The 26,440-nt window shown below is 47.7% G+C and overlaps 2 protein-coding genes across 4 annotated transcripts in view; one reads left to right on the forward strand and one right to left on the reverse strand.

Annotated features, from left to right (window-relative positions):
- RFC5 (replication factor C subunit 5) lies at positions 1-11,856 on the forward strand. Its single transcript, XM_045459577.1, has 11 exons — positions 1-211; positions 1,742-1,806; positions 2,076-2,212; positions 3,372-3,451; positions 4,550-4,623; positions 6,465-6,624; positions 7,365-7,446; positions 7,838-7,967; positions 8,745-8,822; positions 9,858-9,912; positions 10,973-11,856. Exons 1-11 carry the CDS (start codon positions 147-149, stop codon positions 11,067-11,069), a joined length of 1,023 nt encoding a protein of 340 aa, XP_045315533.1. The 5' UTR covers positions 1-146; the 3' UTR covers positions 11,070-11,856.
- The window catches only part of WSB2 (WD repeat and SOCS box containing 2), a 22,779-nt gene continuing 7,071 nt past the window's right edge, over positions 10,733-26,440 (reverse strand). For all 3 annotated transcript variants that reach the window (XM_045459574.1, XM_045459575.1, XM_045459573.1), the window contains 7 exons: positions 20,475-20,719; positions 20,185-20,316; positions 16,829-16,929; positions 15,470-15,642; positions 14,612-14,722; positions 14,381-14,488; positions 10,733-13,711 (listed from right to left, as the gene is read on the reverse strand). In XM_045459574.1, the coding sequence (XP_045315530.1) occupies positions 13,549-13,711; positions 14,381-14,488; positions 14,612-14,722; positions 15,470-15,642; positions 16,829-16,929; positions 20,185-20,316; positions 20,475-20,719 (1,033 nt within the window). In that variant the 3' untranslated portion in view covers positions 10,733-13,548. The remainder of the gene's footprint in view (positions 13,712-14,380; positions 14,489-14,611; positions 14,723-15,469; positions 15,643-16,828; positions 16,930-20,184; positions 20,317-20,474; positions 20,720-26,440) is intronic.

Genomic DNA, 26,440 nt, shown 5'->3' on the forward strand with positions numbered 1-26,440 from the left:
CTGGCGCTAAATCTCGCGGGAGTTGCTTTTGCGCGCGAACTCTAAGTGCCAGGGTCCCGGGGTCCGCTTGTGGCTGGCTAGTGGCTGTGCAGGCCTCCGGGGGACGCGACGACTCCAGCGGACCCGGACACCTTCTTCACCCCGCCATGGAGACCTCAGCGAAGAAGGAGCAGCAGCAGCCCGCGGAGGCCAAGATCAGAAACCTGCCCTGGTAGGAGGAGGCCCGGCTGCCGCGGGGAAGGGGATCCGTGGCCTGGGTGGTCAAGTGGAGCGGCCGCAGCCCGACTTCGCTCCACCGTCCCCGACCTGCAGCCGAACGGAGCCCCAGAAGTTCGCCTTGGCAGCCGCAACTCCCCAGTCCCATCCGTTCTTTTAGGACTTTTGTCATGTCTTCCGCTGCCCTAATCCCACCGCCCCCATCCCTTTTACGCGGTGCGTGACAGCGTAGCGGTTCAGTCCCTTACGACTTTGCATCGGCTTCCGTGCCAAAATGCCCTCTACTCTTGCGTAATCTTCAATGCAGTTATTGTTCAAATTCTAAACTGAAATAATGATGATGATAACACTCCCTAGTTAAGTGGTATTTAAACGGCTTCCTGTTAGATCACCAAGGACCCTGTTAGATGTTTGATCTTTACAAGGACCCTAGGAGGTATGTGCTGTTATTATTCCAGTTGTAATACTGCAAGGTTAAATGACTTGCTTAAGGTCCAGAGCTTGAAAATAGGTTTGGATTTGAACCCCGGTGAATTCAGAGCTTGCACTCCAAACCGTCTTACTTTCACAGCTGCATCTGAATGATGGTTTAGAAACTGATAGGATTTGGCTTGATTTCGGAAAGCACCAAGTTGGTCTTGTCTAGTAAGGAGTTCAGTTTGTTTCTATCGTGGAAAAAACACACAACGTACAGTTTGCAGTTGTGAACATTTTAAAGTGTATAGTTCAGTGACATTAAGTACACTGAGGATGTCGTGCTACCATCTCACTGCCTGGTTCCAAAACTTTTCATCACCCCAAATGGAAACTCCATACCCGTTGGCAGTGACTCCACCATTACCACCCCTGGCACCCACTGATCCACTTTCTCTCTCTGAATTTGCTTATTGTGGATATTCATATAAATAGAATCAATCTGTGGCCTTTTGTGACTGGCTGCTTTCACTTAGCACCATGTTTTCGAGGTTCATCCATGTTGTCGCAGGTATCAGTGCATCAGTCGTTTTTATGGCTGAATAGCCTTCCCTTGTATGGATAGACCGCCATTTATCTATCCATTCATCTTTGATGTGTATTTGGGAACGAGTTCAGTTTTTAATTTACTTTGAAATGATAGGTGCCCATCCAGGTTGAGATTATTTATAGGCAGACAGCTGGAGAGGGGAAATCAGAGCAGGGTTTATCAACCTCAGCACTATTGGTATTTTGGGCTAGATATTTGGTGGGTGTGCGCATGGTGACTATCCTGTGCATCGTAGGATGTTTAGTGACATCCGTGGGGCCTGTCCATTGGAGGCCCGTAGCACCCTCTACGCAGTTGTGACAACTGAAAATGTCTCCAGATATCACCGAGTGTTTCCTGGAGGACAAAATTGCCCCTGGTTGAGAACCAGGGGTCTGTATTCAAACTTAAAGGATTTTGCTTCTCTTCCTCTTTTTGTTAGGATATGAAAGGATTCTTTTGCACGTAACAGCATGTCCTTGCATTTGTATATGTTATAATCCATGCTAAATTGTATTTCAGGGTTGAAAAATACCGGCCACAGACACTGAATGATCTGATTTCTCATCAGGACATTTTGAGTACCAGTAAGCATCCATGTGTCATTTGCTGTTAGTCTGGTTGGAGGACTTGTATGAATTTCTTGGTGATGTCTCTGCTGAGTAATAACCTTGAAAGATCTGATTGAGCTTTATGGAATGTTGCTCTAAGAGCTGAGTCCTTCCCATTTTTCATTCCTGCATCTGCCTCTGAGTTGGATGTGAGGCTGATGTGCATTCAGCCCAACTCAAGGGTCCACAGCAAATGAGGCAACTCCCGGAAACTGATGGGGTCTCTCTTTCCTCCCAATCCTCAGTTCAGAAATTTATTAGCGAAGACCGACTGCCGCACCTGCTTCTCTATGGTCCTCCAGGGACAGGAAAGACCTCTACCATCCTAGCCTGTGCTAAACAGCTATACAAAGATAAGGAATTTGGCTCCATGGTCTTGGAGGTAAATAGGATTATTCTTAGTCTACAAAGGAGAGTCTCTTAGATTTGTTGTTGTTTGTTTGTTTTTCTCTTAGATTTGTTTTACTTTACAAGTAAGTTGCTTTGCTGGACATAAAATATTTCGAGTCACTTTTCCTGGAATTGATGTTTCGGTCTGGATTGGCATTAGATAGGGGCAGCTGTAGGGCTAGATAAATATCTCTGCCGTTGCCAACTTCTACTCAAACACTCAGTGGTCACTCAGGGAGTGGTCGCTCAGTAGCTTGCTGTCCAGATTTGTTCTTCATGTTGTTCCACCCTGTTCTTGCCCTGGAAGGCCAAGCTATATTGACTGCAGGCTGCCTGGTCCTCGGGCTCCTGGTTAGGTTTGGCTAATAGGGGTCTTGGCTGGAGTCAGAGGAGAACGATGCCTGGTTCTGCCCTGGGGGCCACCACAGGCTGACAGCATCCTGAACCACAGAGCAAGTCACACTGCCTTCTCCAGATGCCAGCACCACTCCCCAACTCATTTCTGAGGACCTGGGGCTGGTAACGGGCCCCGATAGTCCCAGAGAGATTGTGTAGCCCTCGTGGTTTCCCCACACCCCACCATTACCTTTTAAAATCTCTCTTCACGGAATTCTCTTCAAACCACTGAGTTCTGAGTCTGCCATCTGTCTGCTGCTGAGATTTGACTGATAGACTTAGATCACAGAATTCTAAATATTGTCTATTCCAAAAAAAAAATGTTTAACTTTTTTTGTTGTCAGAGATGTTAGAACCTTGCTGCCACCAGTGTTCTTAATTCCATGCATTAAAGACTTGGTAACTTCGGGGTTGCTCTGGATTGCGGTAGCTAAAACTGAACACGATTCTGCTCGTGCCAGAGGTGTTCACTGTGACCAGGCCAATTAGTTATTCCTCCAGAGTATGTCGGTGATTGTCCTCAAAAGGGGGAGGAAACACAGTTGTTGGCCTTTCAGAATGTAATGAACCAATCTAGTGAGTTGTGAGTTTTAAATACAATTGTGATCTTGGTTTTTTAATAGTGTTTATCTCTTAGCTGTTGTTAGACCTAGAGACCTAGCTTGCCGAGCTGGACTGATGAAAAGATAAATTAATTCATAGATAATTCACCAACATGTGTCTAATTTATTTCGGCTTCTGTCTTCCACATTCAGCTGAATGCTTCAGACGACCGAGGAATAGATATCGTTCGGGGACCAATCCTGAGCTTTGCCAGCACAAGGACAATATTTAAGTAAGAATTATTTGTATAATTTCTCTCCCTAGAGGTTTTGATCAGTGAGATGACAGAGCTTAATGTTTTAAATCCTCCCCCTCTGCCAGTCTATAAAGGTAAACAATGCCTTTGTCAAAAGTAGCCATTAAAAAGAGATAAAGTACAAGGATGGTGGTAAGATATAATGCAAATGTGAAAATAAAACGTCATCTCAGAACTTGCTATATTAGCAAGTTCCTTGGGGAAGCGTTAACTTTGTTTTAGTAGTTAACTGAAGACCGATTACATCCTAGGACCAGGTGAGCTCGTTCGAATTTATTATTATTTTTTTATTTAATTTATTTCCTTTTGAGAGAGAGAGGACAAGCAGGGGAGCGTCAGAGAGAGAGGGGGAGACACAGAATCCGAAGCAGGCTCCAGGCTCTGAGCTGTCAGCACAGAGCCTGACGTGAGGCTTGAACTCACGAACCGTGAGATCATGACCTGAGCCAAAGTCAGATGCTTACCCGACTAAGCCACCCAGGTGCCCCTAAGCTAGTTTGAATTTAAACAAAAATAAATTGTGATGAGGATGGATAAAAAGGGAAAGGTGAAGGCAGGCAGGAGTGGAGGTGGTGGAAAAAAGCAAGGCCAGAGCAACAGGACACGGAGTGGAGACAAAGGTGAAGGTGCCAGAGGCAGCAGCGTAACAAAAAATGCCAAAGTCAGACCTCAGTTCCCTTTAAGAGTTGAAAGAGTGATGGGCATGTCCTCTGCACAGCCACACTTGTTTGCTTCACTCAGAGGTCAAGGAGGAGTGGACTCTCTGAGGCCCGGCCTGATGGCACAAATGTGAACATGTAGGTTTCGGCCTGGAGATTGAAGGGAGATTAAAGACATCTTCGGGGGCGCCTGGATGGTTCTGTTGGTTGAGCGTCTGATTCTTCATTTTTGCTCAGATCATGATCCCAGAGTCGTGGGGTCGAGCCCCGTGTCAGGCTCAGTGCCGAGTGTGGAGCCTGCCTGGGATTCTCTCTCTCCCTCCACCCCCTCCTCCACTTGCACAGGTGCACACAGTCTCTGTCTAAAATAAAAAAATAATAATAAATCTTCATATGGTACCATTTGTTTTCCTAGGAAAGGCTTCAAACTAGTGATCTTGGATGAAGCTGACGCCATGACTCAAGACGCCCAGAACGCCTTGAGGAGAGGTAGGAAGACCTGTCAGGTATAGTGTGTTGGCTCACGAGTGCATTAGAAGGAGAATTAGGCACTTTGGACATGAGATAATGACATGGGCTGTTGACAATTTTTGTTCATCTTCTGGCCCAGAGAAATCGGTTTCCCTTTCTCTGTGTATCCCACCCGACGGTCTAGAACAAAAATCTCCCTGTATTGGGGGTTTCCCCTTGCAGCAGCTTAAAGGGAGAAGCCCTGTTGGGACTTTCAAGTCCGACCAGACACAGGTGTTGCATCCTCCTTTTCCACTGGGTTCATTTTGGGGCTGCATTCTTCGAAGAATTCTTCTTCGAAGAAGAATTTGCATTCTTCGATGAGGAGAGGGGGTACGGAAAGTCTTGTATTCCTCAGCTGCTAGGTAGACCTTTCTACTCTCAGTACCCCGAGATACACAGTAGCCAAGAAAATAATACTGGAAATGTTGTCGCATTCAGAAAGCTGACATGACTTCTCTATTTGCCAAGGGAATGATTTGGCAGGGAAGGAGAGTATCACGCTGGTTGTCTGTCTTAAGGGGCCTGGTGCAGTTGATTTCTCTGAAAGGACATTGGTAATCTCTGGCATTAAGATTCTGAGGTAACTGGGGCACCTGGATGGCTCAGTCTGTTGAGTGTCTGGCTTCGGCTCAGGTCATGATCTCCCGGTTTGTGGGTTCGAGCCCCACATCAGGCTCTGTGTTGACTGTTTGCTCAGAGCCTGGAGGCTGCTTCAGATTCTGTGTCTCCTTCCCTCTCTGCCCTTCCCCTTCTCCCTCTCTGTCTCACTCTGTCTCTCAAAAATAAATAAATGTAAAAAAAAAAAAAAAAAGATTCTGAGGTAACCAACTAGGAGAGAAGAACAATCTTTTGGAGTTCTGGGGGAGAAGGAGTGGATTGCAGCCCATGTTTGGGAGGAGGAGGAGGACAGTTAGAGTATCTTCTGATCTTAAAAGCCTTGGCAGCCTTTCTTCAGCATTTGCTCCGTGGAATGGCTGTCAGTCTGGGCAGATCCCCATGCGAGAGCACTGGGAAACTGCAGAGTGAAACTGATGTTTCATAAGCCTCTCTGAATTCATCACTCTCTCGAATGCTCTAAGGCTTCGAGACAAAGTGCACCGGACAGTCCACACGGAGGTACCCCCGGCCCCGCCATTAGAAGGTGGGGCATCACCAACCTGCCATAGAATTTTATGCAAAAGGACAGGGGTGCTCTGGAGGGGGATGGCAGGGGTGCTGGGGAGGGGGATGGCAGGGGCAGGGTGCTATGGAGGGGGATGGCAGGGACGGGGTTGCTATGGAGGGGGATGGCAGGGACAGGGTTGCTCTGGAGGGGGATGGCAGGGGTGCTGGGGAGGGGGATGGCAGGGGTGCTGGGGAGGGCGATGGCAGGGGCAGGGTGCTATGGAGGGGGATGGCAGGGGCAGGGGTGCTATGGAGGGGGATGGCAGGGGTGCTGGGGAGGGCGATGGCAGGGACAGGGTTGCTATGGAGGGGGATGGCAGGGGCAGGGGTGCTATGGAGGGGGATGGCAGGGGCAGGGTGCTATGGAGGGCGATGGCAGGGGTGCCAGAATCAGGGCAAGTCATCAAAAAGGAAGCATTTTATAAAATCCTGTAGAGATGACCGGTTCACCAGCTTTTGGGAAGAGAGTGGCCGGTGCCCCCGTTCTGACCACCACGGGGACCACCTCTCTTGTTACAGTAGCATCCCCTCCATGCTTGCAATCTGCACCCCTTGTTTCCTGTACCCCTCAGGTGACCATGGAAGAGTTCAGGGTTTCCAGGTCTTTTGAAGAATCCGAATGGACACGAGGTTGTTTTCTTTTCCCTTGCCAGTGATTGAGAAATTTACCGAAAATACCCGCTTTTGCCTCATCTGTAACTATCTGTCAAAGATCATCCCCGCCTTGCAGTCCCGCTGTACGAGGTTCCGATTCGGTCCTCTGACTCCTGAACTCATGGTTCCCCGCCTGGAACATGTTGTAGAAGAAGAGAAGTAAGTACATGGGAAAGCAGGGAATGTGAGGGCCCTGGGGACTGAGCGGCGTAGGCCGGGTTCTGGGATGGCTGGCCGGTTGACATTTACAGGTGATCGTGTGTGTAGACAACGAAGTAGGGTGCCGGGCACAGAGGAAGCATCGGGCTGTCAGCTGTCGTCATCCTCTCTGGTATCTCCTGGACTTTCTTCGTAAACGGCACTTGGTTCTTCTCCTGATTCCATCCTCCTCCCCCGTGGAAGCTGTCCCGATTTCCTCCTACTCTCCTTTTGTCATTGGAGACTGCATGCTGCCAGGTCCCTTCTGCTAAGATGCCTCTAGCCTTTTTTGACTAGAAGGGAAGGTACCGAGACTTTGCCTTCTGTAGAATCAATCGGTTGCCAAGTAGCCAACCCCAGCTGCTGCCTGTTGAAGGGGGTGCTCTGGCTTCGTGCTCCGGGCCTCGCCGGTGCTCTTTCCTCTCAGAACAGAACTCAAAGCCCGTCACTCAGCATGGCGATGCCTGGTCTTAAATAAGGATCTTTCTAGACTCTGAGTGGGCTGTGACTGCTAATGCGAAGCCCACACTCCTTAAAACCAGAGTGAATTCTGGGTCCTATAGATCAGGAGAGTTCTGCTCCCTCCGTCCTTCCCTTTCTTTCGTTACTTCAAAGCCTTAATCATTCCAGGCCATCTCGTTCCCTTGGTGAACGCTCACGCTTTCCAGGCCCCTGAGGTCCTCCTGCCTCTCTCCTTTCAGGGTGGACATAAGTGAGGACGGGATGAAAGCACTTGTGACTCTTTCCAGCGGAGATATGCGAAGGGCTCTGAACATTCTGCAGGTATGGTACTACTCCTAGCAAATCTTTAGGCACTGCTTTGGAATAGTTTCTCAAGGAAGAAGCAGCAGCACAGCCAACCTAGAAATTCAGAAATCTACACCTGGTAAGATCTCCGTCTCACAACGTACCGGAGATTTCCCCCTAACCTTTGTGTTTTGAAAAATTGCAAGAATAATTTGCTGGAGACAAGGGAAAGCTAGGGAAGGACGCTGCAGCTGTAATACCACAGTGGCATCTTCTCACGAGGCCAGGTCTTCCCAGGGTACACCGTGCGGGGTTCGAGCTGCCCTGCACCCACATAACATTACTGCCTACCTGTATCGCTGCCTCCGGTGTCCTCCTGACCCGCCGCGGTGACGGCCACCATGATTCTTCCCCTCTATCTGCACAGAGCACCAATATGGCCTTTGGGAAGGTGACAGAGGAGACCGTCTACACCTGCACTGGGCACCCACTCAAGTCAGACATCGCCAACATTCTGGACTGGATGTTGAATCAAGACTTCACGACAGCCTACAGAAGTATCCTTTCTCACGTCCTGCCGATGGCGCATTAGGTACCTCAGGCCAGAACTTGGCCCAGGAGCCCAGGCTGCAGCCGGTGTCTACACCCTACTGGCAAAAGGCAGTTGGCTGTGTATGTATCTGGTCAGCTTTTAGTGGGAACAACAGGTCTCTGGGTGGAGTGGCTCCCTGTCTTTAAAGCCCTTCCTCCTGAAGGGCTCTGACCTGGGTATGGCTTGAAGCCACTTTCCTCACGGATGAGAGAAGCAGTTAGACTTTGGGGTGGCAGATGTGATCATTTTCAAGCGGCCACTGTTACTCTCATTTTGCGGTGAAATGGAAAGCTAGGGGTAGCCTTCTGGGAGATGCATTTAGCTCTGTTCTCTACGAGACAGAAGGAAGCTCTTGTTGAAGATAAAAACAATTTTTTAGAAGGGGGGGAGTGGCATCTGGGTGGCTCAGTCGCTGGAGTGTCTGACTCTTGATTTCGGTTCAGGTCATGACTCCAGGGTCATGGGATCAAGCCCCGTGTCAGGCTCTGAGCTGAGCAGGTGGCCTGCTTGGGATTCTCTCTCCGTCTCCTTCTGCCCTTCTCCCTTACACACTCTCACTCTACAATAAAATAAAGATAAGAATTGGGGTCCAACATATGCAGGTTCAAATCGAAAGAAACAGCCGTGTCAGGATTAAAAACCCTACTTCCCAAAGTCACTGTGACCAGAGTCTGGCTTCAAAATTGTGTGCAGCGGGTTTCTCCTGGAATTTGTGCCTTTTGCCGTAACCGTTCCTCTCTAGATATTACAGAGTTGAAAACGCTGAAGGGGTTGGCGTTACAGGACATCCTGACAGAGATACACTTGTTTGTGCACAGAGGTAAGTCAGGCTCTTCCTAGCTGAGAAGCTGAGGGGGAGGCGTGTGGCGGGCTTTAAGGGTGGTGGGGAGGGAACACGAGGCTCCACTTTGGAAGCCAAGAAACAGGAATGAAGTATGAACCTGACCCCTCAGTTTTAGTTTTGTCTTGTTGCTATTTGAAACTTTGTTCCCCAACTACTCTCTCAACCTCTAAAACTGCTGGGGAAAGAAACTCTTGAGGGCCAACTTTCATTCCTCCAAGGGTTTGTACTTTATAGCAGCAAATAGTATGCTGTAATTCACGCTGTAATTTCTAAGGGTATCTTCCCCCAAAAGGAGGGGAGGAGGAACATCTGTCTTCAGTGTAAACCAAAGCAGTCTGAAGCGAACCACGTGAAGTTCCACACTTGGTCGTGACTTCTGTACAGAGAAGTGGTTCTCCTCCTTGGCAGTGTATAGGAAGCCCCCCAGACCAATTCACTTGGCCTTTTGGAGGGAACTGGGCATTAGGATTTTCTCAGGCGCTCCAGGCCATCTGCTGTGTGGCCTTTTCGGGCAAACCCTTCCTTCCGCGACAGCCAACTACAGACACTCGTCCTGCCGGTCCGCCATCGTTCTGCCGGGGACTCACCGGGCCAACCGGCACGACCGCTGCCCAAGAACATGGTCCACTCAAGCCCAGCTCTGCACTTTGTGGGAAATGAGTGTGAATAGACGTTTAAAATTCAGTTGATTACATTTGTTCGTAAAACTGGGACAGCAAGTGAGAACTGGGCTTTCCAGTTCCCTTCTAGAGCTGCCCCCTTGCTAAAGCAGTGCTGCTGATCTTGTGTCCTAGTGACCACTTTGGAACCTGCTCACAAAATGGGTAAAAACTGAAAACCTGTAGTGTTCACTTCTTCAGAAGTGTGGTCCCTGGTGATCTGAGGCCTCCAGACAAGTTTAGTGTCACCTGATGTTTAAATTCCTAATCATGGTGTAATTTTTTTTTTTTTTTTTTTTTTGGTAGCAGCGAGTGGCAGACCTCACTCAGTTGATTTTGTTTTTTCCCCCAGTTGACTTTCCATCTTCAGTTCGAGTACATTTATTGACCAAAATGGCAGACATTGAGTGAGTATTTCCCAATTTTCTTTTCCTTTTTTTACCCTGTAGTGTTTTTTTTCCCTCCGACCTGCGTGGTTGCAATTTTGTCTACATCATTCATAAATGGCACAATCTCGTTTGTGGTGAGATCGCTGAAAGAAACATGGGGAAGGGCATGATTTGCGTATCTAAAAAACATATAAATAAACATAAGGACAGGTTCAGCTCAGTTACATATTTGAGATAAAGGCTTCTCCTTAGGCCTCAGAGGCCTGGTCCACGTCGGTTCTAGAAATGCTGTTATTTGGAAGGCCTGCTTCGGTTCCGACATCCAGGTCACTTGGGGACAAGCGGCTATCCAGCTGTTATTAAAGCATTTTGGCATAGCAAAGCATATTGGGGGGAAAAGTAAACATAAACTCAATTTTCCACTTTGCCTGGCTCCATAAACACAGTTATTAGCCCCCAGTGAAGCTGGCAGCTATCATTTAAGTAGACAAAAGCATTGGGTTCAAGACAGAGGCCAACACAGGGCCAGCTCTAATTTGCTATCTCTGGCTTTCCACATGCGCACTTTAGGTCCCTTAGCCCCATGCTGTGAATGTCGTGATTTTGCCTTCGCTGGCTGGGCGCCTGAAAGGTGGCAAGATAGACTGCCGGTGTCCTGCTTTATCTTTTACTAGAGCACAGAACCACAGTCAGCCATACTTGCCAGTGAATTAAGAGGAAGGGAATCTGAATGATAATTTCTCTCAATTCATTTTGTGAGTGAAGAAGTAATCCTTAGTCATGTAAATTCTGCATACCCCTGTACAGCTAGAACAAAGTTAAGTTCAGGACGCTGCCGTTGACAACTAACAATTTTTTTATTTAATTTTTCCTCACCAGTTTGGATCGAATTATAAATGAGTGTTCAGGGCATAGAAGAAAATGTTAGGGGACACATTCAAGAGGACTGTTCACGATAAAGTTTTACTGCCTCCTTTCCTCCTTCAGCAGATGTTCCGTCTTTGATCTCTACTGTTCTCTTGTCAAAAGGTAGCTGTCCGTGATATTCTCTATTCTTACCTTGTTTGATTTCTTTTAGGTACAGACTTTCTGTTGGCACCAACGAGAAGATTCAGCTGAGTTCCCTCATAGCCGCTTTCCAGGTCACCAGGGACCTGATCGTCACAGAGGCCTAAATGCTGAGGACCATTCTCCACCATTCGCGGGCCCCACAGTGACTGGAGGAGAGGGGACTCTGTCACGGGATGAACTGCTGTGCGGGCTTGGGGATGAAGCCACAGTCACCCCAAGTTTTGGAAAACTGTTCCAGACACGGGTGGGCAAAGGTTTAAAAAGTACCATTTTTGTGTTTGGAGCAGGTATATACAAAACAGTTTTAATATACAGCTCTCTTATTGCACTGCCCATTTGTGTTTTACAGGAAAAAAGAGTAAAATGCTTTCTTTTAGCCTTAAGGCTTTTTACCATTCAATTGCTTAGATGGCAGGAAATTGGCCTACCCCATTTTGGTCTAGAACAAAAGGCTTCCAAATCTCATGTGGTACCAGTGTCTTCTATCACTCAAGGTAAACTGAACATCTCCAGAATCAAGTGTGTAAATCTAATCTGTGGCACCATCTCCATATCTACTTTATAAAGGTGTTAATGAAGAAAAAAATAGGTGTTAATGGATTTCTGGCCCATTAACCTGAGGCACAGGGCCTCAGGTTCCCTTACGTGAAAAGTGTCTATTTCTCCTCTTAAAGTAGGTTCCTAACTGCGGTGTGGACAGTGAAGAGTCACTTTGTGCCTGTGGGGGCCAGGCCTAGGACTCCCTCCTTAATGCAAGGAGGGCAGGCAAGTGTGGGCCGGACTCGAAGCCGCAAGGACAAGGCCCTGTGCAGTGTGGCAGTTTATTTTAGAGCAAACAGGCTGCATTTATGATAGTGTTCTTCTCAATAAAAATAAAGCAGCTTGTGTGTTGGCTGTGTTACGAGTGACTCCTTCGTCGATTATAAACACGCGGTCATTCAACTTGCGTCTATGTGAAAAGCCTCCCCCATCTCTGGTATCACAGAATAAGCTCTCCTCGGAGGCTATGCTTTACAAAGGTGTCAGGTTCTTATACTATTCAAAAGGGAGAAGTTGGTTACTTCATCATTCGCGTTCAACCCGCTCCCCGAGGACACCAAGCAAAGTTTGCAGCTAATGGCAAAGTGGGGCCTCGGGGAAGCCGCCCAGAGCCTCTCAGACTACGCTGTGACATTTGAAGATAACCACAAAATTGAAAATTGGCCCAGCCATTCCCCGCTGTCCTGCTGTACTCACTTGGTTTGAGAGGTGGTATTTTTTTCTTAGTGGAAAAAATGAAACGGTGAGCCAAAAGCTTTTCAACTTTCCCTTCAATGGAAGCCTCTCATCTTGAAAAGAAATGTTTTTCTTCGGCAACAAAGGTGGTAGGGGGGACTCTCGTACTTTTGCAACAAGTTTTATAATGTTACACTGGCCTCCAAAAAGCACCTAGTAAGAAAGCCAAAGGATAAGGTGTTGTGTTTCTTTTAAAATAATTTAAAATATATTAAATTTTCCAAAGGCAGATTTCATTGGAATGAGGTGTCTTGATCAGATAATGACACGCCACTGAAGGAAGGAGAACAGTACTTTCAAGGAGCTATTTCTGTGAAGGGGCGGAGGTGACACCGGCTGAGGAGTCCGATGAGGTGACGCAGCAGAGGCAGACCGCGTACACGAGAATCAGCCGAAGGGGCGGCCACACCAATTCTCTACACAATCAAGAAGAGACATCTTCACAACTGGTCGGCTTAACAACTATGGTTTTTAGATACCGTGGAGGGAAACACAGTTGTACCTTAACATCTGCTGAGAAAATACAAATAAATATGCTACAAATGGCAAACACCTGCCAACGCGGTGGCCATCTGAACAGTCATGCAGTTTAGGGGGACATCTGTGTGGGACCGGACATACACATCTGTCATCGCCTGCACATGCACACCACTGTTTATAAAAAAAAAAAAAAAAAAAGCCATTTATAGTGTATCAGTCGGGAGCACGGCCTCTGAGTCAGCTGCAATTTAGTCAATACCTCACGGCACACGGCTCCGTGAAAACTTTGTCCTGCTGGTCAGAGGGGAGCCAGAGGAAGGACGGCACTTGCCAACATCAAAGCCACTCTGACACAGCAGGAGAGAACTTCAGAACAGTGTCACCACTGTGTGTGAAACACGACAACGCTTAAGTACGGGGCAGAAGCCACGCTTGCCAGTCGAGGGACCCAACACCGCCCCGACACAGAGGCTCCTGAGGCCTGCTGACCCTTCTTACCGAATCAACATGAGTAACTGCGCTTGAATCAAAACCATGACTTTAAAAGGTGTTGGGTGCTGCCGTCTGTAAGTGGACTCAGGGTTTAAGGGAAGGCTCAGCTGTTGCGGAGCCGGAGTCCCCCTCTGTGACTGAGCTCCTCATGTCACGGAGAAAATCCCTGGTGACTAGTCCACTGGTATCTGGTTTCCCTACATTCTGTTCACAGTCCCAAAAAGAAATGATCTTCGGAGCCAAGACCTGATGACTGGCCCCTGGTTCCAGCTGCTCCCCTGCCAGGGAGGTTTATCCTGCTACCAAGAAAACAAGTATAAGACTATGGGGCGTGGCTTAAAAAGTCCTGTATGTGAGGAACTCTTTCATTTTCTTGGGGATCGGCAGTGCTAGCACTTGGTAGGTGGTTAGGAAACTTCGAAGGGCTTTCCGGCATAAGTGCTTCAGTGAGGACAGGACCCTCGGAGCTGTCCAGAACTGGACGTGGCCATCTCTTGTCCTGAAACAAAACAGAGACGGACGCTTTAAGGCCGACCTCAGAAATACACGTTTTCACTGTGACGGGTATTCACTCTGACTTGCATCGGCAGGAGACACCCAGAGAGTGAACTGCCATGCTTAAGTGCAACCCTGATGGTTGGAATCGATGTGAAGGCTGTAATGCTGAATAATTAAGGCTGCGGGGAGGATTAGAAGAACTCAAGACCCCTTTGGGACCAAAGGTGAGCTACCAAAGGGGTACCTTTGGTACCAAAGGTGGGGTACCAAAGGGCTATCTGGGAGCACAGCCCTTCTAGATCACACCGTGAGTTCAAATGTAACGGAGGGAAGAGTGCCACCTCCTGAATTATGGACGTTCCCTGTAAGGTGGTCTCTGCCCTAAATGGTTTCCCATATAAATTTCTGCATCATCTCAATTTCTGCTTCCTTGTGAACTTGGCCCATTAAGGGGCATGAATCACAGCTCTTTAATTACATTTAGATTGAACATTAAGAGTAAATGATAACCTGTATTGGCAGAAAAGAATATTAGAATTTTGTGCCCTCTTGGATTTTTTTAAAGGCTTCACCGTAGGCAAGAAAATTCTAGAGGCTTTCTTCCCTTAAAAAGCTGCATAGTACACTCAGCAGAAACTGCTACCCATCTATTCAGCTATCAGATACATACCCTGTGGCAATAACTCCACCATGTGGAAAAAATGTGCAGCAAAGACCATTGGTCATAGGAGCAAATGCGATTGGAGTTTTCAGTTCCAGGGCCCAGATCCTGAGGAGTCTGGACGGAGAGAGAAATGACACGTTTGCGCATCAGCAGACCTGAGGCCAGGCCAGAGGGTAATGCTACAATTACTCGCAGGGACTTGCTCCGAGGCCCCGTACAGAGGTGTCTCTTTGTTACCTGTCATCCGCCACCGTGGCGAGGTACAAGCCTTCGGGAGAGAAGCACACGGACCTCAGGGAGCTAATGTGGACATCGCTGTCGTCCATGGGGGGGTCAAGCTGGGTGTGGCTGAGGAGAAAGGAACAGGATGACAGGCCTGGAGTGATGGGCCGCTCTCCACCCTTCATCTTCTTTCCCAGGCAGGAGGCCAAAATGGTGCGACTGGGAAAGGCTCAAGACCCATCTTGTTCCCCATCTGGAAAACCTCAGGATACGCAGACCGGGGGGAAAAAGCGCATTTCCTAAGGCTCCAGGTGCCTTGTGGAAGGGGCTGAAGGGTTAGTCGCGCTCCCTGCGCTGATTTCCTTATGCAAAGTAGGTCAGCCCTCACTTTAATACCACAGTACAAACTGAAAGCCTTTTTTAGGTTAAGATACATGATAATTATAGGACTGCCTATTATTTGCTTCAGAAAACAACAGAGACAAAGAGAAAAAGACCAAGTTTGTGAGAACATGAAAATTCATTTTGGAAATACCAGTTTCAGTAAGAAGACTGTTCTGAATTTGCTACTACAGTTATTAGTAAATGGAAAGAAAGAGTCATTTTGAGGTTTCGTTAACGCTGAATCCAGAGTACACACCGCCTCCTGTATCAGGAGCCCTGAAGCCCTCGGGTCTAATTTGAGAACGGAACTGACGGCGAGATGCCCCTGCAAGCCAACGCCTGAGAAACACCGAACCCACTGTGCCTTTTACCCAGACTGTTCCCTCCCATGCCCTGGACTCTGCGAGGGACGTGCCTAACCCAAGGCAGCTTTCTCATCAGTCACCCCCCCCCCCCAAAGAAAGTCCTAAGCAGGGAGTCCGTCCTTACTGGAGTGACCTCAGCCTCTCGCCAGTATAGGGGTCCCACATGATCACGTTGGTATCGTAAGAAGCCGTGACGAGCAAGGCGGAGTCAGGTGAGAAGTCACAAGAGACAACACTGCTTTGGTGGCCCTCGAGCTTCCGGATTAACGTGTAGGACCGCATGCTCCACAGAAAGACCTGTGGAAAGGAACAGGTGCCTGGTCAGGGGTGGCAGCAAACTGCTGAGAATGTGAACGGTGAGCGAGCGACACAGCGATGCCCACGTCAGGCCCCGTGGCCAGGTGAAGCCAAGCTCTCCACTCCCGCTTTGTACAGCTCTTCCAGAACGCATCGTAAAGGTTTAAGTAAAGAAACAGGTCTGAATTCTGGAGGCACTCAACCAACGTACACGTTCGAGGAGCTTACTGTAAGGGAGAATAAACCCAGCCAAGCTCAGGAAGACCACCAGCTAAATGTTCTCTGAGTTCTGCTTCTGAACCCTGTCTGCAAGATCACAGTATATGCTAATGCAGACCTAAGCCAAGAATTATCTTGTCCTTTCACTTAAAACCAAACAGCAGAGTCCGAGGTGAACGCCAGGGCTCCCGACAAAGCGATCGTACCCTGTCGAGCCATTTTTACACCACGAGTTCACAGAATGGTGGAAATCTGCCCCACGATCGTGCGTACGTCTGACACAGTTCATCACTTTAAACCTTTAATCGTTAAAAACGGGATTTTATTTTCTTCCCTTTAAGAAAACTTGGTTTCACGTAGTTCCAAACCCCAAACGAATGATTAACCACTTGGGCTGTACCATATAGTGAACTCTTAACTTTTGGTTGAGCATAGCAAATAGCTCAATACAGATCTAAACTTCAAACAAAACGTTTCCAAACTGTTCTTGGGTTTCTAATACTTTCTGAAATAACGGACAGGATTTCAGGACAAAGTTCCACACGTAACTGTCCATTCTGATTTGAAATGGCATTCCCAATTCTGTAGATTCAAGTTAAATGGTTCAAAGGAAATTAGACCCATACATGGGCTGCAACTTTTAAATTCTTAAGACTCTGGGGAGGGGAAAGAAATTTAAAAAGCACACCTTTACCATTTTGTGAAGGTAGACAGCCCTCATCCAGTGGTGAGAGCAACCACCCACTTCAAACATCTCCTCTCTTCTGGTTTGTGTCAAAGTGCATATCAGAAGAGAGGTGTGCAAGAGGAGGTCACGGCCCACAAGCATGCCTTCTGTTGGGGCTGGTTTGCACATGAATCTTGAGGCACTGGGCCTACTTTCCCTCTCACGCGAGGCCCATTCAGACCTCCAGGTCTCGCAGAACTCAGGCAGCAGAGAAAATGGTACCCGACGTTTGAGACTTACCGACTTCTCTCCAGCTGCAGAGCACAGCATGCTGCAGTCCGGGGAGACAGAGCAGCAGTAAACCCACTGCAGGTGGCCCGATAACACCTGGATCTGTTTACCTGGCACAGAAAAGGAGCGAATGGTGAGCCAGTTCCCGAAACCACAAAGTCAGAAGACCAGAGAGCTGGTAGTCACCCACCTGCCCAGTACACCCATCTGGTTCTCTGTCAGCTGAGCCCAAAGGCCCACTTTTCTCACACAGAGGAAGAAGACAGGATTTGTCATTAAACACTGAAATCGATTCATACGATATTCTGATCCCCAAGGAAATTACTACTTTCTGTTTCACCAAAACCCACCAGATCAGTGGGAGAAAGGCTATATACACAGATCAGATCTGACAGATCCCTTTGACATGAGAGAACATTCTTTTTAGGTCCCTCAACCACCTCTAGAACTTTGAAGCATCCTCCCGAATTTGAGACTGTTTTATCTGTACTTCCGTCATTTACACTCTGTAATGGCTTCCCCCTCTCCTGCTCTCTCAGCCTCCCCAGAGTGTCTGGATGAGCAACGGTGCAGAGTAATGAGGGCCACGTGCTCTGCTGTCAGGCGAACTTGGGTCTGAACCCTGACTCCACGGTTTCCTCAGCACATAAGGCCCACTTACATAACCTCTCCAGTTCTGTTTTGGGGAAAAACTAAAATGTCCATCCATAAGCATAAAAGAATGGGTAAATATATGGAATACATCTACCCCGTTAATTCAGATGGCATTAGGGACCTAGAATTTCCACGGAAGGGGCGCCTGGGTGGCTCAGTCAGTTGAGCGTCTGAGCGTCTGACTTTGGCTCAGGTCACATGATCTTGCGGTTCATGAATTCGAGCCCCATGTCGGGCTCTGTGCTGGCAGCTTAGGGCCTGAAGCCTGCTTCGGATTCTGTGTGTCCCTCTCCCTCTACCCCTCCCCTGCTCACGCTCTGTTTCTCTCTCAAAGACAAATAAACATTAAGAAAAAAAAATTAGAATTTCCATGGAGTACTATTTTGCAGAAAACATGCGAAAAGCATGAATCTTTTTGTGGAACGATGACTCCCAAATCCATAACTGACCCCTGATTCCAAGCAGGAATATGCAAGTAAGTATACAGGGAAATGCGGAAGGCTGAGAGCATGGGCCAGGAGGTTGCCGGGGGAATACAGGGAAGGATGCAATGGGAGGGGAGGAGGAGATGGGGAAAGAGACGGGGTAGGAGGAGGTACCAAGACGAACTCGGGTTTGAAAGGGGAAAAAGGGGGAAAAAAAGTTTACATGAACACATAGAGTCATGCATTGAAGAGTTTACATATATGTATGTGGGTCCATATAATTTTTTTTTTTAGGTAAGTCATGGTTTCTTCAGCTGTCATATCAGAGCAGCACCTATCCCCAGGGTGGCTGTGAGTGTTGAACAAATTCAGGCAGAAGGGTAGGGCCAGGCCCAGGACCTGGGAACACGACTTCATCCCCTCCCCTCCTGGGAATGCCCTAGTGCACTGGCCTGCTCCCAGTCCCCTTCAGCTAGTCCTGCCTTCCCAACCACTGAAAGGTTTTATTATTTAAAAGAAATTTTTTTTCTAATTTTTTTTTTTATTTTTGAGAGAGAGAGACAGAATGTGAGCAGGGGAGGGGCAGAGAAAGAGAGGGAGACACAGAATCCGAAGCAGGCTCCAGCCTCTGAGCACAGAGCCCGAGGCGGGGCTCGACCTCACAAACCGCGAGATCATGACCTCAGCCGAAGTCGGATGCTCAACCCACAAAGCCACCCAGGAGCCCCTAACCACCGAAAGACTTTCAAGTCGCTTCAAGAACCTTCCTTACATGGTGGCAACAAGCTGCCTCAGGATGCATTAACAATGGCGCCACCTTGGAGGAGCCTTCCCAGGCAGCAGACCTATCTTATGACTTCACGTTCCACAGCCAAGGGCAGAAACTGCCAGAGTTCTCTTGGTGACCAGATGCCCCTGGATAAGGACACCACAAGCACCTCCTTGGCTGTTTGACAAGTCAGTGGGCTCGTTTCTTTTCTTTAATGTTTTTATTTTTGACAGAGAGAGAGAGAGACAGAGCATGAGCAGGGGAGGGGCAGAGAGAGAGGGAGACAACAGAATCTGAAACAAGCTCCGCGGGGCTCGAACTCACAGACCGCGAGATCATGACCTGAGCTGAAGTCGGACGCTCAACCGACTGAGCCACCGAGGCGCCCCCAGCAGGCTTGTTTCTAAGAGGGCAGGAGTAGCTCATGGTTGTGGGGAGCTGGCCCCGTCACGGCTGAGGCAGGAATACCGGTCCCTCTGCGTTATCAGGGATGAACGCCCTCTTCATCAACTGTCCACGTCGCCATTTCCTCCCTCCAGCCCCCGAGTCCCTGCCCATGTGGGGAAGAAGTGGCCTGGAGATAAATTCCCCTTCCCTACGTCACCTTTCCAGTTAAAGCTCAATACTGGAGATGTATGGAATTCTTTGCTGGGCCACCTCTGTATGCGGTTCTGCTCACAGCAAAATTCCACACAAGTTGACCCTCTCAAGTCTAAGAGATTTCCTCTAGGCAAAGATTTCGCTTCACAGAGAAACATGATTTCTGACAGGAAGTATCCCACACGGAGGACTTCTAGATCTGTGGTTCCTAACCTGGGGAGACTCTGCCCTTCACATGGACAGGGCGTGGTGTCTGGAGACATTTTGGTTGTCAGAACAAGAAAAGGTGCACCTGGTATGTAATGGGTAGGGGTCAGGGGTGCTGCTCAACTCCCAGAACGCACAGGACGGCCTGGAACAAAGAATTATCATGCACAGGGGCGCCTGGGTGGCTAAGTCAGTTAAGCGTCCAACTTAGGCTCAGGTCATGATCTCGCAGTTCATGGGTTCGAGCCCTAAGTCAGGCTCTGTGCTGACAGCTCAGAGCCTGGAGCCTGCAGCCTGCTTTGGATTCTGTGTCTCCCTCTCTCTCTTCCTCTCTGCCCCTCTCCTGCTTGTGCTCTCTCTCTCTCTCAAAAATAAACATTGAAAAAAAAACAAAACCGAAAGAATTACTGTGCCCAAAATGTCAACGATGCCGTGGTTGAGAAAACCTATGCTCTATCATGTATTTTCAATAGGGGTGGAGTCTTACTTTTTTTATGTGCACAGATACGCAGTCAGTGCCTAAGTAAATGGTATATTCTCAATACTAGTATCTCATGGGGATAAGAAGGTTGGGAAAAAATGTCTTAAAAGACCCCTTAGGAAAACTGGTTGAGAAACACTGTTCTAGATAAAGGTGACATGGGTCACGTGGAGAATGGGGCAAATATGGTTATCTGCGGAGCCGCCCGGTGGTGCCATCACCTCCATACCATGTTTGTTCAGGTCCCAGATGCGAAGAGTCTTATCCCGAGATGCTGACACCAAAATCAAACTGCCGCTGGGCGTGAAGCTTAGATCTCTCACAACATCTTGGTGGCCGGAAAGATTCAAAAGCAGGAGCCCTGGCGTGGGAGCAGAAGCAGTCAGTCAGTGGGAAGGAGGAGGCACCCGGTCTGCTGGTCACAGCCACACCCCTCAGCCGGCTGGGGGCCTGGCGGCCCCCGTGATCCCTGATGAGAACATGCACCCCCAGACCCTGTCGCGGGCAGAAATGACCTACCTGTCTGCACCTCCCAAATCTTGATCTGCCCATCATTGAGTCCTGTAGCGAGGATCAGGCAAGAGATGTCTGGCACCTGGGGATGGTGGCGTGCCCAGAGCTTCCTGCTGGGTGGAGAAGGCCACGGGCTGAAGGCCAAACCCCAGACAATCTGCCCACAGTCCAGAGTCTTCTCCTTTGGGCTGCCTCGCCCTTTTGTGTCATTTTTGCTGCTCCGGCTTTTGGCTTCAAACCCTTTAGGGATGCTGGAGGAAGGAGAGATCCCTTCATGAGTCTAAAATTGTCACCAAGGCAACCAACCAACTTCTCATTTTAGGGTATCTGAGACATTAAAGTTCTAGAAACAAATTGGCCTTCCGTGAATTCTGGCATGACTTTTCATTTCTTTTTAGAATCCATGTAACAGAGACTTCATTAGCCTTGGTTCATCGCCTTTGTGATAGCCCTGCAACGGGGTGACCCGCCTTGTGGGATAACTAGATCACAGAAGCCCCAGGGAGCCATACGCTTCCTCAGAAAGTTCTCTCGGGTTTGGTGCATGGAAGGAAAGAGGCACTCAGTGTTTCCCATGAGGAAGAAGGCATCCCGTAGCTTTGGAACTAGGACAGATCTTAGAACTTGAATACCCATCTGCTGCTCCCCTGCCTGATGAGCCCCTTTATCTCGAGCTTAGAAAGCCCCAAGGAGCGGGAAAATAAACCCTCTTCCGACCAACACAGTTTGCTTGGTACACGCCGATTTCCACCTTCACTCGCTTTGTGTTCCAACCAATCAGTGAGGCTCTTTCGCTTACCTCTCTGACGGTATGTCCAGCACAGGAACCGACCAGTGAGGTGATCAAGGAGAGAAAGAGCCCACCGAATTGTGCAGAACTGCACTGACCTCAAAGATCCCGTGGCCGGACCCCCTGCTTTTACCTTCTACTTGACGGTAAAACACAGGCCCAGATGAGTCACAGAAGACGCAGGCCCCACCCACCATTCCCCCCAGTAGACACCACCTCACGGGCTTGAGAAGTTGGACAGCCCCGGGGGTTCAGCCCCCAACATCAAAGTTTCCCATCTGCAGTATACTTTATCAGTGCAAGTGTTAAGTCCTACCTTTCTGGGTGGCCCTGACCATACTCCGGGCATACCAAACTGGGGGAAATGGAGATGAGGAAGCTGGAACTCCATTCCATGAAAAATCCCATACTCAGCGTATACATAACAGGACGTCTTTATGTATTAGATTTGTTCCCCCAAAGCTGTAAGTAAATCATATTTTTGCGAAGTGTGTGGTTGAAATCTATTACAAAATTTTCACTAAGCTCACCTGTAAAATTAGAAGGGAGGAGATGGAATTGAGGCAAACATAGGCTCCTCCAGCTCTAAAACTCTATTAGTTGAAATCAGACGTTGGCAAACTATGCTCAGGCCAGCAATCTATTTTCAGAGACGAAGTTTTATCGGAAACCACCACATTCATTCCTTCACATACCATCAATGGCTGCTTTCCGCTGTTAATGGCAGAGCTGAGTAGTCTCGACAGAGACCGTATGGACCCCAAAGCCAAAAATATTTAACATCTGCGCCTTCACAGTAAAAGTCTGCTGACTCCAGGTCTCAATGGCCAATGCAGTTTGAAAACCTGTCGTCCTGAAAACATCTGAATGTGATAATGTCTTTTCGACTGACCCTGCTCAACCCACACGCTTTGTAGACCTGTCTGGCCCGCACAGGGGCCTGAGTCTGCCATCCAGGGAAGAAGCACAGAAAAGGCAAGACGCAGGGAAAGCTTTATAGGACACCCAGGAACCACCGAAGTTCCATTTGTTTTATTTTTTTATAGAATCCTAATTTTTGCCTTTGAATTAAGGAATAATCTGTAGTAGCTATTTTGTTCCAAAGGAATTAAGGCATATCTGCACATTTTTTAAAAAATGTTTATTTTTTGAGAGAGAGGAAAACAGAGTGTGAACAGGGGAGGGTCAGAGAGAGAGGGAGACATAGAATCCAAAGCGGGATCCAGGGCTCAAACTCAGGACCATGAGATCATGACCTGGGCCGAAGTCGGACACTTAAACTGACTGAGCCACCCAGGCGCCCCAAGGCATATCTGCAGATTAATTCATTTAAGTATCATAAATTTACTTTCTTTTTTTTTTAAATGTACTTTCTCTAGAAAGAGATACTGGGGCGCCTGGATGGCTCAGTTGGTTAAGCATCCGACTTGGCTCAGGTCATGATCTCGCAGTTTGTGTGTTCGAGCCCCACCTCAGGCTTTGGGCTGGCAGCTCGGAGCCTGGAGCTTGCTTCGGATTCTGTGTTCCTCCTCTCTCTGCCTCTCCCATGCTCATGCTCTGTCTCTCTCTGTCTCTCAATAATAAATAAAACGTTAAAAAATTTTTTTTTACATTAAAAAAAGAATGAGGATAGATTTTCCAGGTAAAGGAGCTTGGGACAGGGTCTTCTGTGGAGAACAGGAAGGAACACAGTGGTGTTGAGAGGTGTGATCGGTACACACTGAGGGCGGGGGGCCGCACAGTGGAGAGCAAGCACCCTCCTGTGCATCCCTGTCAGTGCCTGGCCACGTTGTTCGACTCTCATCCCACTACCGTGAGGACCCACTGGAATTGTGTAAGCAGCTACGGGACCTAATCAGACCTCTGTTTCAGAAGAATGGAGGAGGAGAGCTGAAGACAGGGAGAGACCATTCATCTGCCAGACCTGTTCTGGAGTCCCGTGGTACAGCAGGGAACATGCCCTCAAGGACCTGACATTTTAGTTGAGAGAGAATGAAAAAAAAATTATATATATACACATGAATGTATGTATATATATGTGTGTGTGCGCGTATGTATGTATACATACGTACATACACACGCACGCATACGGCATATGTCAGATTTTGAGAGGTACAAGAGAAAAAGGCCAGGATAGAAGAATGAATTGCTGAGTAAATAAAAGGGGGCTTAATCCTGGGTATGGGCAGACGCTAAAGTCAGGAGCAAGGAGGAAGTATCCTCAGGGATGGGGGAGACAGGAAACAGAGCTAAGAAGTCCTAAACTGGGCCTTAGAGCTTTATCATTCAAAAAAAAATTTTTTTAAGAGAGCACGTGCACATGGGTGAGTGGCAGAGGGAGGGAGGGGAAGAGAGAGAGGGAGGGAATCTTAAGCAGGCTCCATGGTCAGCACTGAGATCGACACGGGGCAATATCCTACAACCCTTGGCTCATGACCTGAGCTGAAATTAAGAGTTGGACACTCGGGGTGCCTGGGTGGCTTAGTCGGTTGTGCGACCGACTTTGGCCCAGGTCGTGATCTCACAGTTCGTGAGTTCGAGCCCTACGTCAGGCTCTGTGCTGACAGCTCAGAGCCTAGAGCCTGCTTCGGGTTCTGTGTCTCCTCCTCTCTCTGCGTCTCCCATGCTCATGCTCTGTCTCTCTCTGTCTCTTAATAATAAATAAAATGTTGGGGTACCTGGGTGGCTCAGTCGGTTAAGCGGCCGACTTCGGCTCAGGTCATGATCTTGCGGTCCGTGAGTTCGAGCCCTGCGTCGGGCTCTGTGCTGACAGCTCAGAGCCTGGAGCCTGTTTCAGATTCTGTGTCTCCCTCTCTCTGACCCTCCCCCGTTCATGCTCTGTCTCTCTCTGTCTCAAAAATAAATAAAGGTTAAAAAAAAAATTTTTTTTTAAATAATAAATAAAATGTTAAAAAAAAAACTTAGAAAGAGATACTAAGACCTCTATCATGGGGTCACAAAATCTGGGGCAGAACTAGAACTTAAGTCTTGGGTATCCAAGCCTACTACTCAACAGATCCCCTGGACTTTGGAGTTTGCCACTGAATCAACTCCCTTGAGTTACGTGGGGGGCGGAGGGGGTGGGGGGGGAGGTGGAGGTGGTGCATGCATAGGGAGGGGATGGCTAGCGGCAAGGGAGGGTCATAGGGGGAATTGAACTTCACTGCAATTTAAGCTTCTAAAAACTTTATTTCTAAAATTATTAAAATACAATTCTCTGGTTAGTATCGATTATTTGCTCAATACCAAAGGTGCTATTAATTTTTTTTAATGTGTAACAATCCAAACAAGAATATAAAGACCTCAGAGTTCCCCTTTTAAAGGACTTTAAGAATATCAATTATTTTAAATTATAAAAATAATAGAGAACTATGGGAAAAATTTGGAAGGGAGACAAATAAAATAAAAATTACCCATAATCCTAACACCACTCTAACCAGAGTAAACATTTCAGATCAGTTTTTTTATTTACGTGTATGTACATACATTAAAAAAAATTTTTTTTCTTTAATGTTTATTCATTTTTGACAGAGAGAGACAGAGTTTAAGTGGGGGAGGGACAGAGAGAGGGAGAGGGAGACACGGAATCCAAAGCAAGCTCCGGCTCTGAGCTGTCAGCACAGAGTCCGACACGGGGCTCAAACTCACAAACTGCGAGATCACGACCTGAGCCGAAGTTGGCTGCTTAACCGACTGAGCCACCCAGCCACACCCACATTTTTTAAAGACAAATTTGGGACCATATTACATATATGGTTTTATAGCTTACTTTTTTCAGTAAGCCTTCCTTATATTATTAAGCATTATCCTAAGTTACTATTCTTCACAATGTGTGATTTTTCCCTAAAACAAGTAACTTCTCATTTAACATACTAAACAATAACATTTCTCTCGTTATATTTGAAGAACAGAGACACAAAAAGGATTAATACTCCAGCTTCCGTTTTCCTAAGTTCATACTAGAAGGATATATTTACCTGTGGTAATGTAGATGTTTGGATAGGAGTGATTTTTGGAAAAAGTTTCCATTTTTATGCTTTTTTTAAAAATTCTTTTTCTGACTAAATTCGTACCGGACTGGATACACAGTTGAGTCTCTTACATTTACAGTAGGAGCTCAATAAGAAAAAAGAATGGCTTTGGCATTCTCATGAAACGGATTACACCGAAGAAACTGAGTATCATGATTAAAGCAAAAAAATCTCTCATGGCTGCAAAAAATACCCTATAGCAACGCCGTAAGTTCCTGTACCATCCTCTCATCACTGGATTTTAAGGGATTCCTGTTTTGTCACTACTACAGAACCAACTCCGTGACAAAATTCAGCGTATGTAAATAAAAAGAGATGACCCCATATCCCAGATCCCTGGTAGCCGGAGAACAGTTTCAAGGTCCTTGATGCATCCTGCCAAACAGCGAAACGGACATCCCTCAAACCCAGCAGCGTGCAGAGGACCGTCTCAGCCAGTTCTCTTCGGCGGTGCCTGTCATCAAGGCAAGGAGCTTCAGACTTCACTTAGGAAACATTAAACGTTAAATCTAACGCGCGATGTGAAGAAACGCCTAATACAAAACAAATGAGACCCTCAAGGGCAGGGGCCTTGCTGGGTTTCTTTCAGGATTCTCAGACCCTGGCTCGGTGTGAGGCCAAAAAAGATTTCCAACAATACTGGCTGAATAAATAAAGGCAGACATGGAACTGCCCTGCCACAAATGAGAAAATGCAGATGCTGGGCCCTTTGACCAGGCGCTCACAGCATTCGGATGCTGGGACCTGTCCAACCCCACAGAAAGAAACTAGTTAATATCAGAAAAAAACCAAACACCCAATTTAAAAATGGGCAGGGACACCTGGGTGGCTCACTCGGTTGAGCAACAGACTTCAGCTCAAGTCATGATCCCAGAGTCATGAGTTCGAGCCCCACATCGGGCTCACTGCTGTCGGCACAAAGCCCGCTTCAGGTTCTCTGTCCCCCTTTGTCTGCCCCTCCCCCACTTGCACTCTCTCAAAAATAAATAAACATCTCAAAGCAAAATGGGCAAAGAATGTGTATGGACATTTCTCCAAAGAAGATTTTCGATGGACCAAGAGGCATAAGGAAAAAAAAAAAAAGCATAAGTAAAGGTGCTTGGCGTCAGAAGCCATCAGGAAATGCAAATCCAAACAATGAGTTGCCACTT

Source organism: Leopardus geoffroyi, chromosome D3 (genome assembly GCF_018350155.1).
Source record: "Leopardus geoffroyi isolate Oge1 chromosome D3, O.geoffroyi_Oge1_pat1.0, whole genome shotgun sequence".
NCBI classification, from domain to species: domain Eukaryota; kingdom Metazoa; phylum Chordata; class Mammalia; order Carnivora; family Felidae; genus Leopardus; species Leopardus geoffroyi.